Here is a 22,150-nt window from a genome sequence, read left to right as displayed (position 1 = left end):
ACATGAGTGGCTCATTGAGTGCCTGTATATACATGCCTATATACACATACCTTATTCCTTAATGATCTGAAGTAGTCTCTCTCTCTCTCTCTCTACTGTTTAGTATCTTTGTGAGATCTGAGCCCTATTTGAGTTTGGTACTGTATGTCTTGTATAGTAAAGAGGAGACTGGTCTTCTCCAGATCGGAGTCCCCCCAGGTTTGGCAGGCCTAGTTTAAGCACAGTGACTAGCAGCAGAAGGCTGTCTGGTTGGCACTAATTGCTCCTGTTGGGTTTGCAGGGTTGGCACAGTAGGGGAGGGTGGGGAATCCTGCCAAGAGGTGCCCGCTGGGGTCTGCGGTGATGTCATCAGTCCCCCAGATGAGCCTGTTTGTGCAGTGCCAGGGGACTGAGGTATTTCTGTTAATCTCTCAAAGAGGGTGTATAGGTCACTAATATAGATAGATAGATAGATAAATACAATATGCTACGTCTATACATCAAGATAGTCTCATTACCTGACCATATATTGAAAAGTTCATTTGGGATACATTATATTTATGGTGCATTGTGCTTATAAAAACAGAGCCCTTTGCAGACCACAGCATTACCAGCTATATTACCAGTTATATTAAGCAGGTGCTGCCTGTAAATAGTATTTTAAACACATAAATTATGTTGATTCTTGTTTGAGAGCAGAGTTATAGTTCTAGACGGCAATGCTGGTCCTGGCTGCTCCAGCTGAATGGAATGGTTATAGTTACTACGCCGTGTGTAGGGTGTCTCTGATTTATTATAATAATGAATTCTTTATAAATCACAAAAGAACAAATCTTGAGCTCTGGAATTTCTATTTATTAAAAGAACAATTCTTGAGCTGTGAAACTTCTATTTATTAAAAGAACAACGCTTGAGCTGTGAAATTTCTAATTATTAAAAGAACAACGCTTGAGCTGTGAAACTTCTATTTATTAAAAGAACAACGCTTGAGCTGTGAAACTTCTAATTATTAAAAGAACAAAGCTTGAGCTCTGGAACTTCTATTGATTACTTTCGAAGTGTTGACAGGATGGGATCTCTACACAAGATAAGAAGCACATCCTTAACGGAACACACTTTTCTCATGTCAGATATGATATTTCTACATTTGCAGTTTCACACCCAATTATATTAACATGTACACCACATCAGACTGTCCTGGGTGCTTGCTGTATTTGTTCATTAACCAGGCAGCAGCAGTGTTGAGCAGTTTGTTTGTAGTCTGTTTGTTGACATTCCCCACTGGTGGTTCAGCCGTAGAGACACTAGCTTCCTCTCCCTTGAAACCTGCTTTCCAAAACACGAGTAAGGGAACCAAACAGGTACATCTCTGCTGCTACTGTATACACCTCAAAAAGGAGTGCTAACCAAGCCTTTCAAATCAATTCTAACCACTCATTGAAGGGGAGCGGGAATGAACTGGGACACGTTCACTTATTATATCAGCAGAAAATTATTATATTCTAATATATGTGTCCTATTATTATTATTATTATATTAATTTTTATAAATCAATCACCACTGTAAAACCCCTCTAAAAGTTTACCGCAGTAACTCTGCAACCCCCCCCCCCCCCCCCCCCCATGCTTTTCCATTGGTTATACCATGCATTTATCATAGTTTACCAGGATGCAGGGCTGCTGGTTATTACTAGGGTCAATAAAAGCAACATGGGAGGTAGGGCTTTTTCTTGAAGAGCTCCTATATTATGGAATGCTCTGCCTTTGTTTGTCAGGGAAGCTGAGACCATTACAGTTTTCAAGTCAAGACTAAAAACTCACTTTTATAAAATAGCTTTCTATCTTAGTGGGTTTTAATGTAGCTTTAAAATTGCTGCTTTTGTATTATGTGTATACTGTTATTTAAATCTGTTATTGAAATGGTCTGATTGTGGCAGTTGTATGTGTGACATGCTATACAAATGTATTGTGGATTGTTCTTTTCTTCTGCTATGTACTGTACAGTGCTTTGCGATACTTTTGTATAAAAAGCACAATATAAATTCAATAAATAAATAAATTAACCACAGATAGGTGGTTGATGCAATCTGGATGGCTTCCCAGGTGCTGTTAAATGCTCTATCAACCAACCTGTAGGTCCACAGGTTTGTATCGACCATGCCTGTCTATTACAACCCTGAAGTGAAGAAGTCATGATGACTTGTTCAAGAACAGCTGTCTCTGTATATACAAAACAGGCTCATTTTTATTATAGTAAATCACAATGTTTTTTTGTAACATGGATATATATGGCTATAAAATCCATTTTTTTGTCCCAGTGGTGGGTGGTATTTCTCGATTTTAGTTTCAATTTCTTGTTTTGCCACAAGGCAAAATATCAAGGTTATATGTTTAAAAAATGATATATATATATATATATATATATATATATAGAGAGAGAGAGAGAGAGAGAGAGAGAGAGAGAGAGAGAGAGAGATTTTTTTTATTGTATTGATCTTCAGTGCAGCAATAGTTATGTCCACATGCAAAATCCATTTTGTGGCTTGTCACACGCTCGTTCACTGTTGTCTGTATTTTAACAAAAAAAACCAGCATCTCCTGCATGCTACTTTAACGTCTTTAGTACAGTAGCCAAATATGACTAAATCAAACTAGTCATGAGCCATACATGCATCAAAAGCCATCCGCAGGACAGCCCTGGGTTATAAGTATATTAAACCCAGAATAAGCCAACCCATAACTATACTAAAACCCCCAAAGTATGCTCTCATCTCCATGCACTGCAAAATTAAGGCCTGTTTCAAATAGTCCAGATTAATTGATTTTCCCTGAGGATTGTTTGCAGACTAGAGCCAGGAAATTCAATACACGTGTTAGCAACAAAAAAAAAAAAAAAAAACGTGCTCCAGGCTGTCAGTAGAAACTACGTCTTTCTTATATTTTCAGTCTCTGTCTCCATTCTGACAGTGAAGATATAAAAAGCACACAAAGGAAGGCACAGTAGAAAAAGGTCCTCCCAGCTTCGGTGCTTTGTGTGACACAACAGAGGGAGGCGAGCAGAAGATGTGATTGACAAACGGCTGGAAGAATCCAATTAAGAGGCTTTTTTTAAGGCTAGACTTTGATTATGTGGTGATATTCATAACTTTGTAAAACCAGCGTCTTTTATTCTGCTTTTTGTTTCCTCTCCACTTTTGTTTAGCCCTGACCCTGCTGACGACATATTCAGTTTTTGGTCAGACTGTTCAGATCTATCTATATATATATCTATATATATTTATATTGTAGCGTGCACGGAGGAAGGCAGCAGTAGGGCTGGTAGGTGACGTAATCACACACAGAAGACATAAGCCCGATATACGCTCCTTGCAAAGGAGCCGGCTCTTTTTTTACAGCGATATCGGCGCTATACTTTGGTGCGAGAGGTTCCGGGTTCGCGCCCGCCCTCCACCTGTGTGTGGATTGCCTCGCCCTCTGTGATGCACCTGCCTGCGGGAACCAAGATCGCTACAATATATGCTACCCAGCTCCTGGTCCAGGCCCTGGTACTCTCCCGCCTAGACTACTGCAACTCCCTCCTGGCTGGCCTCCCTGCGTCCGCCACCCGTCCGCTCCAGCTCATCCAGAACTCTGCTGCCCGCCTGGTGTTCTCTCTGCCTCGCTTCGCCCACGCTACTCCACTACTCCGCTCGCTCCACTGGCTCCCGATCACCGCTCGCACCCAGTTCAAGACTCTTGTACTAGCCTACAGATGCCTTGACCAGACTGCACCCAGCTACCTCCAGACCCTCATCTCTCCCTACACCCCCACTCGACCTCTCCGCTCCGCCTGCACTAGAAGACTAGCTCTACCTCCGCTACGCTCCCCTGCCTCCAGAGCCCGCTCCTTCTCCACCCTTGCTCCGCAGTGGTGGAATGACCTTCCTACAGATGTCAGGACTGCCCAGTCCCTGACCACATTCCGGCGCCTCCTTAAGACTCACCTCTTCAAAGAGCACCTGTAGAACTCCTCTGTTTGTATCCTGGGACACTATCACCCTTCATGTAAATGTGCTTTATTTTGCTCTTATCTGCCCCCTATTTTACTGCATTTAATCCTGTACTTCAGAATACTGTAATCTGCCAAGTGTTTAACCTGTAGTACTTTGTATTTAATCACATCCTGATGTAACTATCACTATTTAATCATATCCTGATGTAACTATCACTATTATCAATTATTATTACAAAGGACCTGTGAGGAATAATTGCAATGTCGGACCCAGTCCGACAATGGACTGCAAAGGGTTAAGGTCCATGGAACTGTAGCCAACCTCCCTGGGCGCGGCCGCAAGAGGAAAATCGACCCCAGATTGAACAGAAGGATAGTGCGAATGGTAGAAAAAGAACCAAGGATAACTGCCAAAGAGATACAAGCTGAACTCCAAGGTGAAGGTACGTCAGTTTCTGATCGCACCATCCGTCGCTTTTTGAGCGAAAGTGGGCTCCATGGAAGAAGACCCAGGAGGACTCCACTTTTGAAAGAAAAACATAAAAAAGCCAGACTGGAATTTGCTAAAATGCATATTGACAAGCCACAATCTTTCTGGGAGAATGTCCTTTGGACAGATGAGTCAAAACTGGAGCTTTTTGGCAAGTCACATCAGCTCTATGTTCACAGACGAAAAAATGAAGCTTTCAAAGAAAAGAACACCATACCTACAGTGAAACATGGAGGAGGCTCGGTTATGTTTTGGGGCTGCTTTGCTGCGCCTGGCACAGGGTGCCTTGAATCTGTGCAGGGCACAATGAAATCTCAAGACTATCAAGGCATTCTGGAGCAAAACGTACTGCCCAGTGTCAGAAAGCTCTGTCTCAGTCGCAGGTCATGGGTCCTCCAACAGGATAATGACCCAAAACACACAGCTAAAAGCACCCAAGAATGGATAAGAACAAAACATTGGACTATTCTGAAGTGGCCTTCTATGAGTCCTGATCTGAATCCTATCGAACATCTATGGAAAGAGCTGAAACTTGCAGTCTGGAGAAGGCACCCATCAAACCTGAGACAGCTGGAGCAGTTTGCTCAGGAAGAGTGGGCCAAACTACCTGTTAACAGGTGCAGAAGTCTCATTGAGAGCTACAGAAAACGTTTGATTGCAGTGATTGCCTCTAAAGGTTGTGCAACAAAATATTAGGTTAGCAGTCCCATCATTTTTGTCCATGCCATTTTCATTTGTTTTATTATTTACAATATTATGTTGAATAAAAAATCAAAAGCAAAGTCCGATTTCTATTAAATATGGAATAAACAATGGTGGATGCCAATTACTTTTGTCAGTTTCAAGTTATTTCAGAGAAAATTGTGCATTCTTCGTTTTTTGTGGAGGGGTACCAACAAATTTGAGCACGTCTGTATATATATATATATATATATATATATATATATATATATATATATATATATATATATATATAGTATTAGTTATTTTTTAAATACATCCTGATATTCAAAATATGAACTGTACAATGATTGTCAATATTGATACCACAACTAATCGATATATTGTATTAGTGTGACCCTAAACACAAGTAAGTGGTCTTTGTACCTTTCTAAGCTTTCTTCCCTAGCTCTTTTTAGGTCAGTATATTTGATGTAGAAACAGCTGCTAATCTCTTTTATAAACCACACAGTGTGAGTGCGTGTGTTTGTTTTTCCTTTTCTTCTGTCTTCAGAGCTGTGAAGCGAGGCCCCCTGCTTGTATCCTTGCCATTAATCAAGACGCAATCTCTCTGACTAGAGCCCTTTACCCTGGGGGCTGTGTATGTGTGAGTGTGTGTGTGTGTGCACGGCTGTGTGCTGTAACAACTGCCTCTCCCATTTTCACTTAGGCGATCCAGCAATTTCTTTGCAATTTAGCTTTTCCGTTACTGCCCTCGCTCTCCTTCGTTCTCTGCCTGTCTCTTCTCTCATCTTTTGTGTACCGCTCCCCCTTCTCCATTTCCCTTCTCTCTTTTTCTTTCCTTTCTATCTCTCACCTATTTCCTTCCTTGCCTTCCTTCTCTCTCCCCTGCTCCTTCATCTCTCCCTTTTTTCATCTTGTGATTTTTTTCCTATCTCTTTTAATTTCTTTCCTATTTCTCTCTTGAACCCCTCCCTTTGCCCCCCACCCCCACCCCCTTCCTCTTCTCATCTCCTATATCCAGGGGTGACACACGAGAATTAAACAGTTTTCAAATGTTGAACCATGTGCAAAAAGAAAGAAAGAAAGAAAGAAAGAAAGAAAGAAAGAAAGAAAACATTTTTGGTTGCAAAACGTGTAATATAAAAAAAAAGATTTCCTATTCTATTAATTGAATGACAGAAGTTTAAGTTACAATATATTTTAGAATGCAACGAAACACCAAAAGATACGAAACACGAAACACCAAAAGAAACTCGCGCTCTTAAGAACAACGTTTCTCTGTTCATCAGATTAGTGCCCCCCCCCCCCCCCCCCCCCGGTGTTGTTCAAACGTAAAGATCATGTTAAAGCACGGCTAGAGAAGGGTCAGCATGCAGCTGCCGACACCAACAGTAAGACACGAAACCCGCAAGCTGATGAAAACTTGAAGCAGATATGGAAGCTGCTGTAAAACAAGGTCAGTACATTAGGCTATCCCTCTTCCTTAATTATAGGATCTGGTACCTTTTTGTTTAAAAATTAACCCCTGCCTATATCTGTCCCCCTATTTCCCTTCTCTGACACTCTTTCTCATCTCCCTTGCTCCCTCTTCTCTCTGCCTCTCCCCTTACTCCTCTCTTGCTTTTTTCTCTCATCCCCACCTCCCTCCTAGCCTGCTTTAAGCTCTTGTCTGTGCTCAGTACCTCAGGCAGATTCTGATACTCAAGGGTGTGTGTCTGTGTGTGTGTGTGCGTGTGAGAGTTCGTATGTGTGTGTGGAGAGAGAAGGGGGGTAGGTCAGGGCAGGCTCTGGGTGTGATGATTTGATTGAACAGCCAGAGGGGGTGTATAAGAAAGAAAAGCTGCAATAAAAAGAAAGGAAGAAAGAGAATAGATGATCTAGAAAGAAGAAAAAATCACATCTCAGGCCTTGGGAAGAACTAATTAGCCAAGTGAAGACAGTCTGGAAGTAAACTGCAGGCAGATACAGCACAGACATGTCAATATAATACTGTGCTAAAGCAACGCAGGCAGATACAGCACAGACATGTCAATATAATACTGTGCTAAAGCAACGCAGGCAGATACAGCACAGACATGTCAATATAATACTGTGCTAAAGCAACGCAGGCAGATACAGCACAGACATGTCAATATAATACTGTGCTAAAGCAACGCAGGCAGATACAGCACAGACATGTCAATATAATACTGTGCTAAAGCAACGCAGGCAGATACAGCACAGACATGTCAATATAATACTGTGCTGAAGCAACGCAGGCAGATACAGCACAGACATGTCAATATAATACTGTGCTAAAACAATGCTGGCAGATACAGCACAGACATGTCAATATAATACTGTGCTGAAGCAACACAGGCAGATACAGCAGCATTGTGGAGTAGTGGTTAGGGCTCTGGACTCTTGCCCAGAGGGTTGTGGGTTCAATCCCCAGTGGGGGACACTGCTGTTGTACCCTTGAGCAAGGTACTTTACCTAGATTGCTCCATTAAAAACCCAACTGTATAAATGGGTAATTGTATGTAAAAATAATGTGATATCTGTATAATGTGAAATAATGTATAATGTGATATCTTGTAACAATTGTAAGTCGCCCTGGATAAGGGCGTCTGCTAAGAAATAAATAATAATAATAATAATAATACAGCACAGACATGTCAATATAATACTGTGCTGAAGTAAACTGCAGGCAGATACAGCACAGACATGTCAATATAATACTGTGCTAAAGCAACGCAGGCAGATACAGCACAGACATGCCAATATAATACTGTGCTAAAGCAACGCAGGCAGATACAGCACAGACATGTCAATATAATACTGTGCTAAAGCAATGCAGGCAGATACAGCACAGACATGTCAATATAATACTGTGCTGAAGCAACGCAGGCAGATACAGCACAGACATGTCAATATAATACTGTGCTAAAGCAACGCAGGCAGATACAGCACAGACATGTCAATATAATACTGTGCTAAAGCAACGCAGGCAGATACAGCACAGACATGTCAATATAATACTGTGCTGAAGCAACGCAGGCAGATACAGCACAGACATGTCAATATAATACTGTGCTAAAGCAATGCAGGCAGATACAGCACAGACATGTCAATATAATACTGTGCTTATTATTATTATTATTATTTATTTCTTAGCAGACACCCTTTTGCAGGGTTACTTACAATTGTTACAAAATATCACAGTACAAAGTATCACAATATAAGTAGGGCTTCTGATTTTCAGTTTTAACCGATAAAACCCGATAAAACACCCCTGATACAAAAAAAATGAAATCGGTGGATAGCCAATAAACACCGGGAAACATTGTAAAAACTATGGAAATGGTTAATCCATTCACGTTGACTTTACCCTTTTTCAATTAAAAAAAATAAAACCAACTACAAAAATAATAATAAATACATTTTGCTGCTGGGCAATGTCTCGCCTTCCTGACTTGTATCTATCATTGATTAGTTCTGAATACTTTAAACCCGCCCCAACTACTGAGTGACAGCACATTCTTACATTTCTATTGGAGCCTCCGCTTGCGAGATTTAAAACAAGATTATAATCAGGATGGAGGCTTGTTACAGGATTTAAAGCTGTATTACAGTTAAAATAGGGAGGATTTAAAACAGAATTGTGGCGAAATGTACAAAAATGCCCAAAAACACAAAAACCCCAGAAGAATGTGTCCGTGCCCATGACCATAGGGATTCTGTTTGTGGAAGACAGCAAAGGAAAGAAGGTACAACTTAAGTGTGCAAGTACTATCGAGTTACTACTATATATTTTAACACAAAAAAAAACACTCAAGCATTTTGGAAAGTAACCGAAAACACTCATTTCATACAGTATATCAAAAACAAAGGGCTCCCGAGTGGCACATCCAGTAAAGGCGCTCCACGGGGAGTGCAGGATTCGCTCTATAGTCTAGACGTCGCGAGTTCGAGTCCAGGCTATTCTTTTGCTGACTGAGGACGGGAGCTTCCAGGGGGCAGCGCTCAATTGGCCGAGCGTCGCCCGGGGTGGGGAAGGTTAGGTCGGCCAGGGTGTCCTCGGCTCACCGCGCACCAGCGCTCCCTGTAGTCTGGCCGGGCGCCTGGGGGCTTGCCTGTAAGCTGCCCGAGAGCTGCGTTGTCCTCCGACGCTGTAGCTCTTGGGTGGCTGCATGGTGAGTCCGCAGTGTGAAAAAAAGCGGTCGGCTGACAGCACACGCTTCGGAGGACAGTGTGTGTTCGTCTTCGTCATCCTGAGTCAGCGCAGGGATGGTAGCGGTGAGCTGAGCCTAAAAATAATTGGCCATTTCCAAATTGGGGAGAAAACAATAAAAAAAAATAATAATTGGCAACGAGTGTATTTATATTAAATAAATAAATAAATAAATAAATAAATAAACGAAAACCCTGAAAAAAAATGATTTACATAAAACTCAAAAATAGCTAAAAATAAGCACCAAAAAATACAATTAATAAAACCTGAAAAACAGAAGCCCTAATTATAAAATATCATATTACAAATTATTACATTATAAAATATTACGTTTACAGAGTATATCATAATACAGATAAGAGCAACTATGAAAGACAAGTTCGACTAAGAGCACTTATAACTTATAGTAATATTTGCTTATGTGAGTAAAGTCCAGTAAGAGCACGTAGTAAGTAAGAGCAACTACAAAAAACGTAAGTACGGTTACCTATAAGAGTAAAATCAAATACAAGATACAATAAGTAGTTATAGTTAGGAGCAGTAGTTGAATGCGGCAAAGTATGGAGCAGTTCAGTGCAAGTACAAACTGATACAAGTACTGGTAAAATTGGGCGCCATATAGTCGAGTATGGTTAAGAGTTGTAATGTTTACAAATGCTGTCTGAACAGGTGTGTCTTGGAGGCGCCGGAAGGTGGTCAGGGACTGAGCAGTCCTGATAGCCATGGGTAGGTTGTTCCACCACTGAGGGGCAAGGGTGGAGAAGGAGCGGCATCTGGAGGCGGGGGACCGGAAGGGGGGTACAGCTAGTCTGCCGGTGGAGAGGAGGTGTAGGGAGAAATGATAGTCTGGAGATTGGAGAAAGGTCAAGACAGTGATAGGCGAATGCGAGAGTTTTGAATTGGATGCGAGTAGCGATAGAGAGCCAGTGCAGAGAGAGGAGCAGTGGTGTAGCGTGGGAGAAACAAGGAAGGGAAAAGACAAGGCGAGCAGAAGAGATTTTGGATGAGCTGGAGCGGATGGGTTACATAGGCAGGAAGGCCAGCCAGGAGATACAGTACAGACATGTCAGTATAGTACTGTGCTAAAGCAACGCAGGCAGATACAGCACAGACATGTCAATATAATACTGTGCTAAAGCAATGCAGGCAGATACAGCACAGACATGTCAATATAATACTGTGCTAAAGCAACGCAGGCAGATACAGCACAGACATGTCAATATAATACTGTGCTAAAGCAACGCAGGCAGATACAGCACAGACATGTCAATATAATACTGTGCTAAAGCAACGCAGGCAGATACAGCACAGACATGTCAATATAATACTGTGCTGAAGCAACACAGGCAGATACAGCACAGACATGCCAATATAATACTGTGCTAAAGCAACGCAGGCAGATACAGCACAGACATGCCAATATAATACTGTGCTAAAGCAACGCAGGCAGATACAGCACAGACATGCCAATATAATACTGTGCTAAAGCAACGCAGGCAGATACAGCACAGACATGTCAATATAATACTGTGCCAAAGCAACGCAGGCAGATACAGCACAGACATGTCAATATAATACTGTGCCAAAGCAACGCAGGCAGATACAGCACAGACATGTCAATATAATACTGTGCTGGTTATAGGACAACATACGCTTCCAAAAACAAACAAAACATGCACCGACTAAAAGAATTACAGGAAATGCCTGAGATACACTACAAATTACATGGAACTACTGGGAATTAATTTTAATTTCTTTCAGTTCATTTTTTGGTTGAAATTAAATAAACATTACTAAGAATTACTTAAATTCAGGTTCAAATTGCTAAGTAAAAATTAGAACTGATTGTATATTATTTAGAGTTACTGTTCTTTAACAAGCACACATTTGCTGGGACAAAAATAGACTTTAAAGACCTCAGAATCATGTTCATGTGTTTTGGAATGAATTCTCTAAGTATTTGAATTATTTCAAGATGTATGTGCGGTGTCTTCCAGTCGTTACCTTGTAAAAGCACAGCTGCTAGGAGTGCAGGGGATCCTGGCTGGTGACCCACAGGGAGTGTTGCTTTGGTCAGGGGGTTAGGGAGGAAAATAGGGAGAAAAGAGGTGACGGGCCTGACAGTGGGAACTGAGGTAGCCTGTTGATCTCCAATCCTCCTGACTAATCCCACGGTATAAAGCAATGAATATAAAATTCTGCTAATGACCTATAAGGCCCTAAATGGATTGGCTCCATGCTATTTAAAAGATTTGGTACACAACTATGTTCCATCACGGAATTTGCGGTCAATGGACTCTGGTCTTTTAATTATTCCAAAAACAAGGCTATGTTCAGTGGGTGACCTGGCATTCTGCAGTTATGCACAAAGATTGTGGAATGCTCTTCCTGGGGTGATCAAAGACTGAGACTCTGGATATTTTTAAATCATGTCTTAAAACACACTTTTATACACTTGTATTCCCTAATGTTTACATTGTTTAATTGTAATATCTGTTATGTATCTTTTATTGAACTGTACAGTGCTTTGTGATGTTTGTACGTGAAAGGCTATATATAAAATACAAAACAGAATTAAGGGGGGCTTGATTGAAGTCTTTAAAATCCTAAAATCAGTAACACAGAAACCAGGCCCGGGGGCTGCAGTGCCAAGTTTTTACCAGCAGGAACTGGATGAGCATTGATGGGTGAATGACATCCTCCCCATTTTATACATATTCCTATGTTTCTATGCAATGGTTACATTTCCAATTGGGCATTTTTACATCTAAAAATGGTAGTCAAATGATTTCAGTGTTTTTCTTTTCTTTCTTGAATCCTTTAGGTGCAACAACCGGACACAGTGCGTGGTGGTGGCTGGCTCCGATGTCTTCCCTGACCCCTGCCCGGGTACCTACAAATACCTAGAGATCCAGTATGAGTGCGTTCCTTACAGTGAGTACCACTGCACACTTACCAATCCCAAACAAGAAGATTTTAAACAACCTGCCACCAAACGCTAATGATTTAACTCTTCAACTCTCCATTAGCAGTGCAGAGCTCCGGAGCTTCGCAACATTTTCACAGAAAGAATAGCAAATAAAGATACACCAAAAGAAAACTGAAAGGTTATCAAACGGCCTGTGCTGTACCATATCTAATTTGCCACGGCTGTTACATAATCTGTATTAAAACTAAAAGATGCCATGGTCAAGTCATCTGACCCTATTTGTAGCAACCACAATTGAAAACAAAGACAATAACATTCTCAGCGTGACAATTTGTTACCAGAAATACTAACAGGAGAACAGAAATATCAGACTTCTCTTGACACTTTTACGTTATTCAAGAACAGCTAGACTTGAAATAGAAGAAATCAAAAAGGCAAGATCTTACAATTAAAAAAAAAAGTTTTGAAACTAAGTTCTGTGCTTTTTAAACCATTTTCTTAATACAACTTTCTTTTGTAGCAACATAACATAAATTATGTTAATGCATGTCGCTAGCCGATCGTTTGAAGTTTTGCAACTAACTACAAAGAACGCAAGAGACACGATGCTGCTTAAGAAATACGAGGTATCCCTGTGACAGGTATAAAGAACTTCCCTAGCATTGTACATGAACATTATAGCCAACCATGTGTAGGTTGATGTATGAGCTTTCTGATTGACTGAACAGCTCTCCATTATTTATAATACACTGTTTCACTGTTTCAATCAAATTGACACCACAGTGTTTTACAAAAATGTATTTATTCTCTCTTCGAATACCCCCCCCCCCCCCCACACACACACACACACACACACACACACACACACACACACACATTTGATTTCCTCATTCCAGAAATGTAATATCTGTAAAAAAAAGAAAGAAACAAAAAAACATGTTAAAGATATAGCACTGGCCAGATTGATGGAACAAGTACCCCCAAGTAAGAATTCAGATCGCTGAATTTCTGATGTGAAAATGTTGGAAGGGTATTTGTCTAGTGTTAGCACACAGACCCAGTTCACTGTGCTAACAGTAAAAAGCTACGGCTCCTTTCTCCCCGTGAGGGAGGGTGAAATTCTCTACTTTTCCCATAGGGGGCGATGATTCAACGTGATTGGAGCTGTTACTACTTAATCTAACCTTACATTCCTTCCTCTTTCCCTCTCCCTTTCTTTCTTTCCTTGTCCATCTCTTCCTCTCTCTACAGCATCTGAATAAGGAGCAGTATTTATATTGAAAGCATTTATTAATAATCGTATGCATCGTGTGTCGGTTAGTGTTGTATGTGTGGGTTGTAATTATGAGGACAAAAACAAATTGCTGGCAAATTCTCATTTGTTTCTTTAGAAAAATACAGCCCCAAAATAGGACGGTTACCATAATTTTCAATATACATAGTTTTATTTATTTTAGTTCAGTCGTGTAAAATAGTTATTAAAAATTATTACAGCCTTCATTTTCTTGGCCATTTCGTCTGCACTACACCCAAGAAATTTGCATTCGAAATAGCTTGACAAATATTTCACTTGAGACTCCTTAGTTTACTGAGCCCAGTGTTTATTTAACACTGGTTTAGGTACATCATCCAAACTGTCAGGATATATATATATATATATATATATATATATATATATATATATATATATATATATTAGGGCTGTTTTGGTTAACATATTAATCGGACCGATTTGTCAACTAAAGAGTTTTTTTTTTTTACAATTTGATTGTGCAGAATTTTTTTATACAGAATAAAATCAAACAATAGAAGACTGCATTTTTTCTGCGGCAGTCCAAACATAAGTGAGTGAAGGCGGGACATAAAGAGTTGAAGGTATTCTCTGCCTCGGCTTAAGGTCTTGAGCAAGTTTGACAAATGGGAGAGTCAAAGACCTGCCCCTCTATGCACGTGTCCAATCATGTGTGAGCAGAGGCGGGACATAAACCGTTGACGGTATTCTCTGTTTCAGTTGAAGGTCTTGGGAGTTTAACCAATGGGAAAGTCAACGATCTGCCTGTTTTTCACCTGTCCAATCACTAATGAGCAGAGGCGGGACATAAATATGCTAGGGTAAGCGTATAAGAATAGCTGGATTTCGCACAATATTGCTTATTCACGAGGCAGGAGCCAGGTCTGCATAAAGGACTACTAGAATAAAGACTAAGTGCTTGTGACTTCAGCAGCAGAATAGGGGTTTCCCCTTGATAGCTGGGACAATGCATCGATGCATCGAATCGTTGGAATAATCGCTGGATAAAAGCCGAGAAAACCATCAATGGCTGAGTGAGACCAATAGGAGCTGAGAGAAGCCGAAAAAAAAAGGGGGTGTATCTCATGAATACAGATAGCCCCGACACCACATAGATAACACGGACATAAACAAACAAGATAGCTGCTTCTGCATCCAGCGCTCAAAGAATATAACAGACATTTGCATAGCTTTTTTTAGATGTTATAGTAATAAAATAATGACTTGGATCGCATTATTGAGGACTTTGGTGATAAAATGAGTGATCAGGAGATGATTTATCGGTATGTACTACTGTTAAGAGGTATGTTAAAAATATAACGAACAAGGGGTGGGGCGGGGCTGGAGATGCAGTACTGAGTGTCCTGTTGATATGCAGTGCCTTTTAAACCTGTTTTACTGTGAAAAAAAATACTTTTAAACAGCGCGTTTAAGATAAACTGCGTGTGTGAAAATAAATTGGACCTGACGCACCTGATACATGCTGAATAAATGGACCACAAAGGGTTAATAGGACCGTTTTTTTATTAGGTCCGTCAAAATTTAAATCTCCACTCTTATTCCTTGCCTTTCCTTTGGTTCCTTTAAATAATAATAAAAAAAACCTCCCCGCCCACTACGCAGCACGTACGTTTTCAGAGTACAAAACCTAGAGAAAAGACTAGAGGTAGGTCGCACTTCAGGATCAGATTTTGCTAGTTAAATTGTCGATTTTAATTTAATTTTAAGTAATGCCGTCAGACATTTGGAAGTTTTTTATAAAAGAGCAAAATGGAAAGGTAAAATGTGCTGTTGTGAAGTTTTAATGAGCTTCTGTGGCAAAACCACCAACCTGCGGGATCATTCAGTAAGACAGCACCCGACAAAACACGACAGCAGGAACACAAGTAAAAAACAGAAGGAAGCAACACCTTCAATGGCAGCTTATTTTGGAAAGAAAGTTGAAGCGTCAGAACAAAAGAAATAACAGGCCTGATAGTAGATGTTGTCACACAAGATATCAGACCTGTTAGTATAGTAGAGGGAGCTGCGTTTAAAAATCTTATTGCGAATCTTGCTCTGGGCTGTGAAATGCCCTGTCGAAAGACAAACCTCCAAATTCATTACTCTTGTGCCATGGATCAATGTCTTTGCTGTGTGCTGTGTTACTTTTTGGTAGCGTGGCAAGTGTGAGCTCTGCAGGGCACAGTATAAATCTCTGCAAACTAAGGAAGGATAGAACTAAGGTCTGCCTGGCTTACTGAGAAGTCTAATTGAGAGAGGTCAGACTCGGCTAACTCACCGAGGCCGCATGGAGAGCCTTGCGATCTATGCAGGGAGAAGAAACGTGCTGGAAAAGAGAATAAAGAAATAGGCACATAAAGAAGGCCAGGGGTCCCCCCCAGCTGTAAGAGCCACCTTCAATAAGTTGAGTCAATGACTAGCTCGAAAGTTGGGAGCAAGCTTTGCTCTCCGAAGGGGGAAACTGGCACGGGTGCAAATTAAGAAATTTAAGCAGGAGAATGGAAAACGAAATGTAGTTAAAGTTTTTGGCCAGGGGTCCCCTCTGACCAGCAGGAACCTTCCTCTTGGAGGGCGAGACGATGGAGATAAGAGCGAATGTAAGATTACACTGCTGAGGTAGGACTGCTTGATTTTAACTTTGGGTGCTGATGTTGCTGCACCTATATACTGAAATATACTTCAGCCACACACCACCTACAGATGTCTTCTAGTATTCTGAGCTTGTCTTTTTCACCTCCAGTGACAATTGTGAGGGAACTCTTTACTGATTGATTCTCAGTTGTTTAGTCCCTTGAAAAGAAAATCCAATGGACATTTTTGTATGATATTTAATGCCATGTATAACTAGACTGCCTTGTGAGAACAATAAGGTGATCTTTTGAAATCTGTGTAAATGGAGGCCAAGTTTGCTGTTTAATTTCAATAATGGGTCGCAAAAGAAAATCACTAGAGAAATATTGCAGTGACTACTCTGACCTTGAATTTAAAACTGTGAACAAGTCTGGAAAGGGAAACAAGGACATTTTCCTCTGCAAAGTTTGTAAAACAGAAATCACTCGACAGGCAAATCGTATTGCTGAACATTTGAACAGTAAGTCTCATTTGAAAATGGATTTCCCACACAACTATGAACATTTAAATTGACAATAAACAATATTATAAAAAAAATTGTAATCGAATTATGCCAAGCCTAACTATAACTGAAGCAGCGCTGATTCATTTGCATGGGCAATACTTATATATATTTTTTTTACAATAGTGACATTTACTTTGCAAATTGAGACAGCTATGTAACATGCTCACTAATGGACTGGCCCAAATAGATTCATGTAAGAGAAATGCAGCAATGTTTATTTAATAAGACCAAGCGAATGATGTGTCTGTAAAGCCATTAAAGATTTACTAGGTCTGAAATTACATTTCTGTAGTGTTTGATGGAGTTGCTTAGATGCCTTACAAAACACAGGATTTCTGTGTGAAGGAAACAAAAATGAATAAGTGAAGAGTTAAAAGACGTGTGTTACAAACTGAATGGAACGTTGGATTCAGACAATCAGGAGACAGTGCTTCAGATCTGCCAATAACAAGATGGAGATGGATAAAGCTGCAGGGCTCTCAGGCCGAGAATGTCAAATGTCTGATTTATATTCATGCAAGTACTATGAATAATTTTATTATTATGGCTGTATTTCAACCTGTTTGACCTAAATCAATTTTTTCCCTGTGTCAGAGGGTAAAGTAATGACATTAATAGTGTTTGATATTGTTTACATTTTCTATATATCTGGTATCAATGAGAATACTGCAGCTACCCTAACTTACGTGAAGGTACTGTCCAGTAATCTGTTACTTTTTACATGGTGCCCGTCCCTTCAAAGCTGCATGTAAAGAAGTGCATTCTTCAGACCCGCTGTTTTACAAAGTCTTTTTGAAATTCCTCTTTTAATATATCCTTAATATATTAAAAGATATATATTAAAAGATATATATTTGAAGACTAAATCTAAATTTAGTCTTCAAATATATATATATAATTTTTTTATTTATTTTTTCCTTTTAAAAAACAAAAAATGTAGACATTGCCAATTATTTTTATTATTCTCTCCCAATTTGGAATGGCCAATTATTTTTAAGGCTCAGCTCACTACTACCACCCCTGCGCTGACTCGGGAGCGGCGAAGATGAACATACGCTGTCCTCAGAAGCATGTGCTATCAGCCGACCGCTTTTTTTCACACTGCAGACTCACCATGCAGCCAGCCAAGAGCTACAGCGTCGGAGGACAACGCAGCTCTCAGGCAGCTTACAGGGAAGCCCGCAGGCACCCGATCAGACTACAGGGGTTGCTGGTGCGCGGTGAGCCGAGGATACCCTGGCCGACCTAAACCCCCCCCCGGGCCAATTGTGCGCCGCCCCCTGGGAGCTAGTCTTCAAATATTCTGTGAATAGTTTGGGCTTAGCAATATACAGTGGCTCTCAAAAGTATTCACCCCCCTTGGACTTTTCCACATTTTATTGTGTTACAACATGGAATCAAAATGGATTTAATTAGGAGTTTTTGCCACTGATCAACACAAAAAAAGTCCATAATGTCAAAGTGAAAAATAAAATCTACAAGTTGTTCTAAATTAATTACAAATACAAAACAGAAAATAATTGATTGCATAAGTATTCACACCCTCGAGTCAATATTTGGTAGAGGCACCTTTGACAGCAATTATAGCCATGAGTCTATTTGGATAAGTCTCTACCAGCTTTGCACATCTGGACCCTGCAATTTTTGCCCATTGTTCTTTGCAAAATTGCTCAAGCTCCGTCAAGTTGGATGGGGACCTTTGGTGAATAACAATTTTCAACTCTTTCCACATATTCTCTATTTGACTGGGCCACTCCAGGACATTGACCTTTTTGTTTTTAAGCCACGCCAGTTGCATCCATTTTGCCCTCTATCTTTACAAGCTTTGCAGGCCCTGACGCAGAGAAGCATCCCCATAGCATGATGCTGCCACCACCATGCTTCACGGTAAGGATGGTGTTCTCAGGATGATGTGCGTTGTTAGGCTTGCGCCAAACATAGCGCTTCGCGTTGAGGCCAAAAAGCTCTATTTTGGTCTCATCAGACCATAGAATCTTCTTCAACTTGTTCTCAGAGTCTCCCACATGCCTTCTGGCAAACTCTAGCCGAGATTTGATGTGAGTTTTTTCAACAATGGCTTTCTTTTTGACACTCTCCCATAAAGGCCAGTTTTGTGAAGCACCCGGGCTATTGTTGCCGTATGCACAGTGTCTCCCAGCTCAGAAGCCGTAGATGACGTAACTCCTTTAGAGTTGCCATAGGCCTCTTGGTGGCCTCACTGACTAGTGCCCGGATACTCAGTTTTTGAGGACGGCCTGTTCTAGACAGATTCACAGTTGTGCCATATTAGTTTTTGTTAGGAAATGTACTAACCAGCTGTGGGACCTCCCAGAGACAGGTGTATTTAACCTGAAATCATGTGAAACACCTTAACTGCACACAGGTGGACTCCATTCAACTAATGATATGACTTCTAAAGACAATTGGTTGCACCAGAGCTTATTTAGGTGTGTCATAGCAAAGGGGGTGAATGCTTATGCAATCAATTATTTTCTGTTTTATATTTGTAATTAGAACAATTTGTAGATTTCATTTTTCACTTTGACATAATGGACTTTTTTGTGTTGATCAGTGGCAAAAACTCCAAATTTAATCCATTTTGATTCCATGTTGTAACACAATAGAATGTGGAAAAGTCCAAGGGGGTGAATACTTTTGAGAGCCACTGTAATGTATTTGCTTTGTAGTCTGTCACAATGAAAAAACTAAAATCCTAACTTTATATGACATAAAATAATAAAATTACTCATGGAAATATATCCACATGAGTGGAACTCAGTGTGCGCGGCCCAAAAAAATTAATTAATTAAAATAAAATAAATCCTACCCCTTCTGCTTCTGCTGTGTGTGTGTGTGAGTGTGTGTTTTTCCACTGCCTTCGCAGTATAAAAAAAAAAAAAAAGAAAAAATAAAGAAAAAAGAATGTGTGCTTCCTCCACTGGGTCTGGTTCTACTAGCCCCACTGACGAGTAGACTCCATGGATATTTCGACCCACCAACTTTTTTCTTACTTCTTACTGTCTGTAGGCTATGCTCTACTCCACTGTAAGCTACGCACTGCCCCGGTTATGTGACTGCATGCGGTCCAGACTAGACACCCAGCCCAGTACCCTCAGTGCTTGCGCCCTTGGTGATCTGTGCCCTCGGTGTCTCGGTGCCCCAGACCCTCAGTGCCTCACTGCTTCAGTGCCCTCAGCGCTTGAATGCTCTGTGCCTCGGCACTCTCGGTTCCCTCAGATCCTCGTACTACCGCTCCCTCAAGCTCAGTTCAGGCGCTTATAGAGCAAGCCTCCAAGTTCCTCCAGGTTCCCTGGATGGCAGCGGCTGAACAGTGCTGTTCTGTTTTCAGAACGGTACAGGTTTCACCCCCCCAGCCCTTTCCGGTGTTTCCGGATTTTCTGGCAGAGGTACAGTCCTCTTGACGCTGACCAGTATCCTCACGGCCTACCTGATTGGCATTTTACAATCCATGCCCCTCCCTGAAACAGTTACTTCGGAGCTGCGCTTGGTCTCAGGCACGCTGCTGCAAATATCAGGCTTCCAAGGGCAAGCCCTGGGTTGAAGCCGGGCAGGCCTTATAGTGGCATGCAGACAGCTTTGGCTGTCACAGGTCAGGGTCCCAGATATGGACAAGTCTGCCTTGCTGGACGTGCCTATCTCCCCTGGCCATACATTCGGGCCAGCAGTGGAGGAGATCCTGCAACGCACCCACCGAGAACGGGAGGCGCCTCGGCAGGTGGCCTCGATGCTCCCTTCCTGTGCTCCGGTGTGAGAGAGGATGAGACGCCGGCGTCCACCTGTGACACAAACTGTGACCCGGACGGTTCCGATCCCCACTGCGCCGCATGGCGACCTGAGGCATCGCCTTCAGGCTTCCGCTGCAGCTAATAACAGGGGCCGCCTGCAAGGACGGGGCAACGCCGGAAGTGGGGCTCCAGTGCAGTAGCAGGAAATATCTCTGCTTCGCCTTTCAGGGAAGCGTCTTCAAGTTTTCCGTGCTACCATTCGGCTTCTCCTTAGCCCCCCGCACGTTCTCAAAGTGCTTGGATGCCATCCTAGCCCCCTTGGGATCAGGGTGTTGAATTACCTGGATGACTGGTTGATCTGTTCCCAGTCGCAGGAAGGAGCAGTGGCCCACACAGGGATTGTGACGGAGCATCTATCGAGGCTGGGTCTCACCCTTAACGATGGCAAAAGCCAATTAATACCGGTGCAAAGTATGGTTTACTTTGGTCTGCGGCTGGACTCCCTTACAATGTGAGCCTACCTGTCAAATGACAGAGTGGCTGCCATTCACAAATGTCTAGCCCTGTTTCAACAGGTATCGACAGTACAACTGGTGTTGTGTCAGAAATTACTGGGTCTGATGGCCGCAACTTCATCAGCCATCCAGCTGATGCACATACTCCACATGCACCCAATTCAGGCGTGGCTCAGTGCCTTCCGGCTACATCCCAAATGCGACAGACACTGTCGGCTGACCGTGTCTCGCATATACTGGCAAGCCTCGCACCTGCGCAAAGGTGTAAGGATGGGAGTGATCTACAGCCGTCAGGTGGTGACGACAGATGCATCCAACTCGGGTGATTGTATTGATTGTATTGAAAAGGACAGGTGATTGTACTGAAAAGGACAGGCAGGATTATAGGCTATATTTCATAAATAAATATGTATTGAAATAACCCGGTTTTGGCACTTCCAGGTAAACGTGTTTATAATGATCAATGTCTTGTCAATATGCAGCTCAAACGCTATCAGTATATCAAATACATATATTTAGGAAAAGTCGCGAACGGGCATGCGCATTACATTCCGGAACGCAGAGTAATTTAAATTTTAAAACCCAAAATGGTCAAATTGACCGGCTTGGCGCTTCTAGTGTTAAACTTTTTAAAAAGTCACCAGGATTTGACAACTGGCATGAAAATGATACAAAGTAAATGCAAACAACAAGTACAGTAGTTAATATTTCACAACTATACCAACTGTATCTCAAAGTGATATGAGCTAGGTGTCAGCTCTTAAATTGAATTTGAGAGCTGTCTTTCACCATAGACAGCTGTAATGCAGGCTTGATTAACATTCATGTCTGTTTAGAGCCAACACCATCTTGTTCACAGGTACTGCGTATTTACAGCAATACAAAATCAGACATGATTAGATGGCCCAGAAGCTGATCTAGCCTGTGTTATGTATGTCTGTGGCGATTACAACACAAGAGCTGCAACCTAATTGTGGTCACCTTAACTTTAAACACAATTTAAACACCAATATTTGAATATTTTGCAAACAGAACCACTCAGAGTGATGAGTGAGTGAGTGAAGAAACCATAAAAAGGCAAAGACAGTACAAAAATATTATTTTAAATGACTTACTGTTAAATGTCTTACCTGTTTATTATCCATTATGTGTGTTCTGTAGGGTTATCAGTGGT

At 41.4% G+C, this 22,150-nt stretch overlaps 1 protein-coding gene across 1 annotated transcript in view; it reads left to right on the top strand.

Moving 5' to 3' along the window:
• LOC117402159 (adhesion G protein-coupled receptor L1-like) overlaps positions 1-22,150 on the top strand; it is a 267,345-nt gene that overhangs the window by 129,762 nt on the left and 115,433 nt on the right. Inside the window, exon 4 of the mRNA XM_059006982.1 lies at positions 12,181-12,290. Within this exon, the coding sequence (XP_058862965.1) occupies positions 12,181-12,290 (110 nt within the window). The remainder of the gene's footprint in view (positions 1-12,180; positions 12,291-22,150) is intronic.

This window comes from Acipenser ruthenus, chromosome 34 (genome assembly GCF_902713425.1).
Source record: "Acipenser ruthenus chromosome 34, fAciRut3.2 maternal haplotype, whole genome shotgun sequence".
Classification (NCBI taxonomy): domain Eukaryota; kingdom Metazoa; phylum Chordata; class Actinopteri; order Acipenseriformes; family Acipenseridae; genus Acipenser; species Acipenser ruthenus.
The sequence above is the reverse complement of the archived record's forward strand: the minus strand, read 5'-3'. Positions and strand labels throughout refer to the sequence as shown.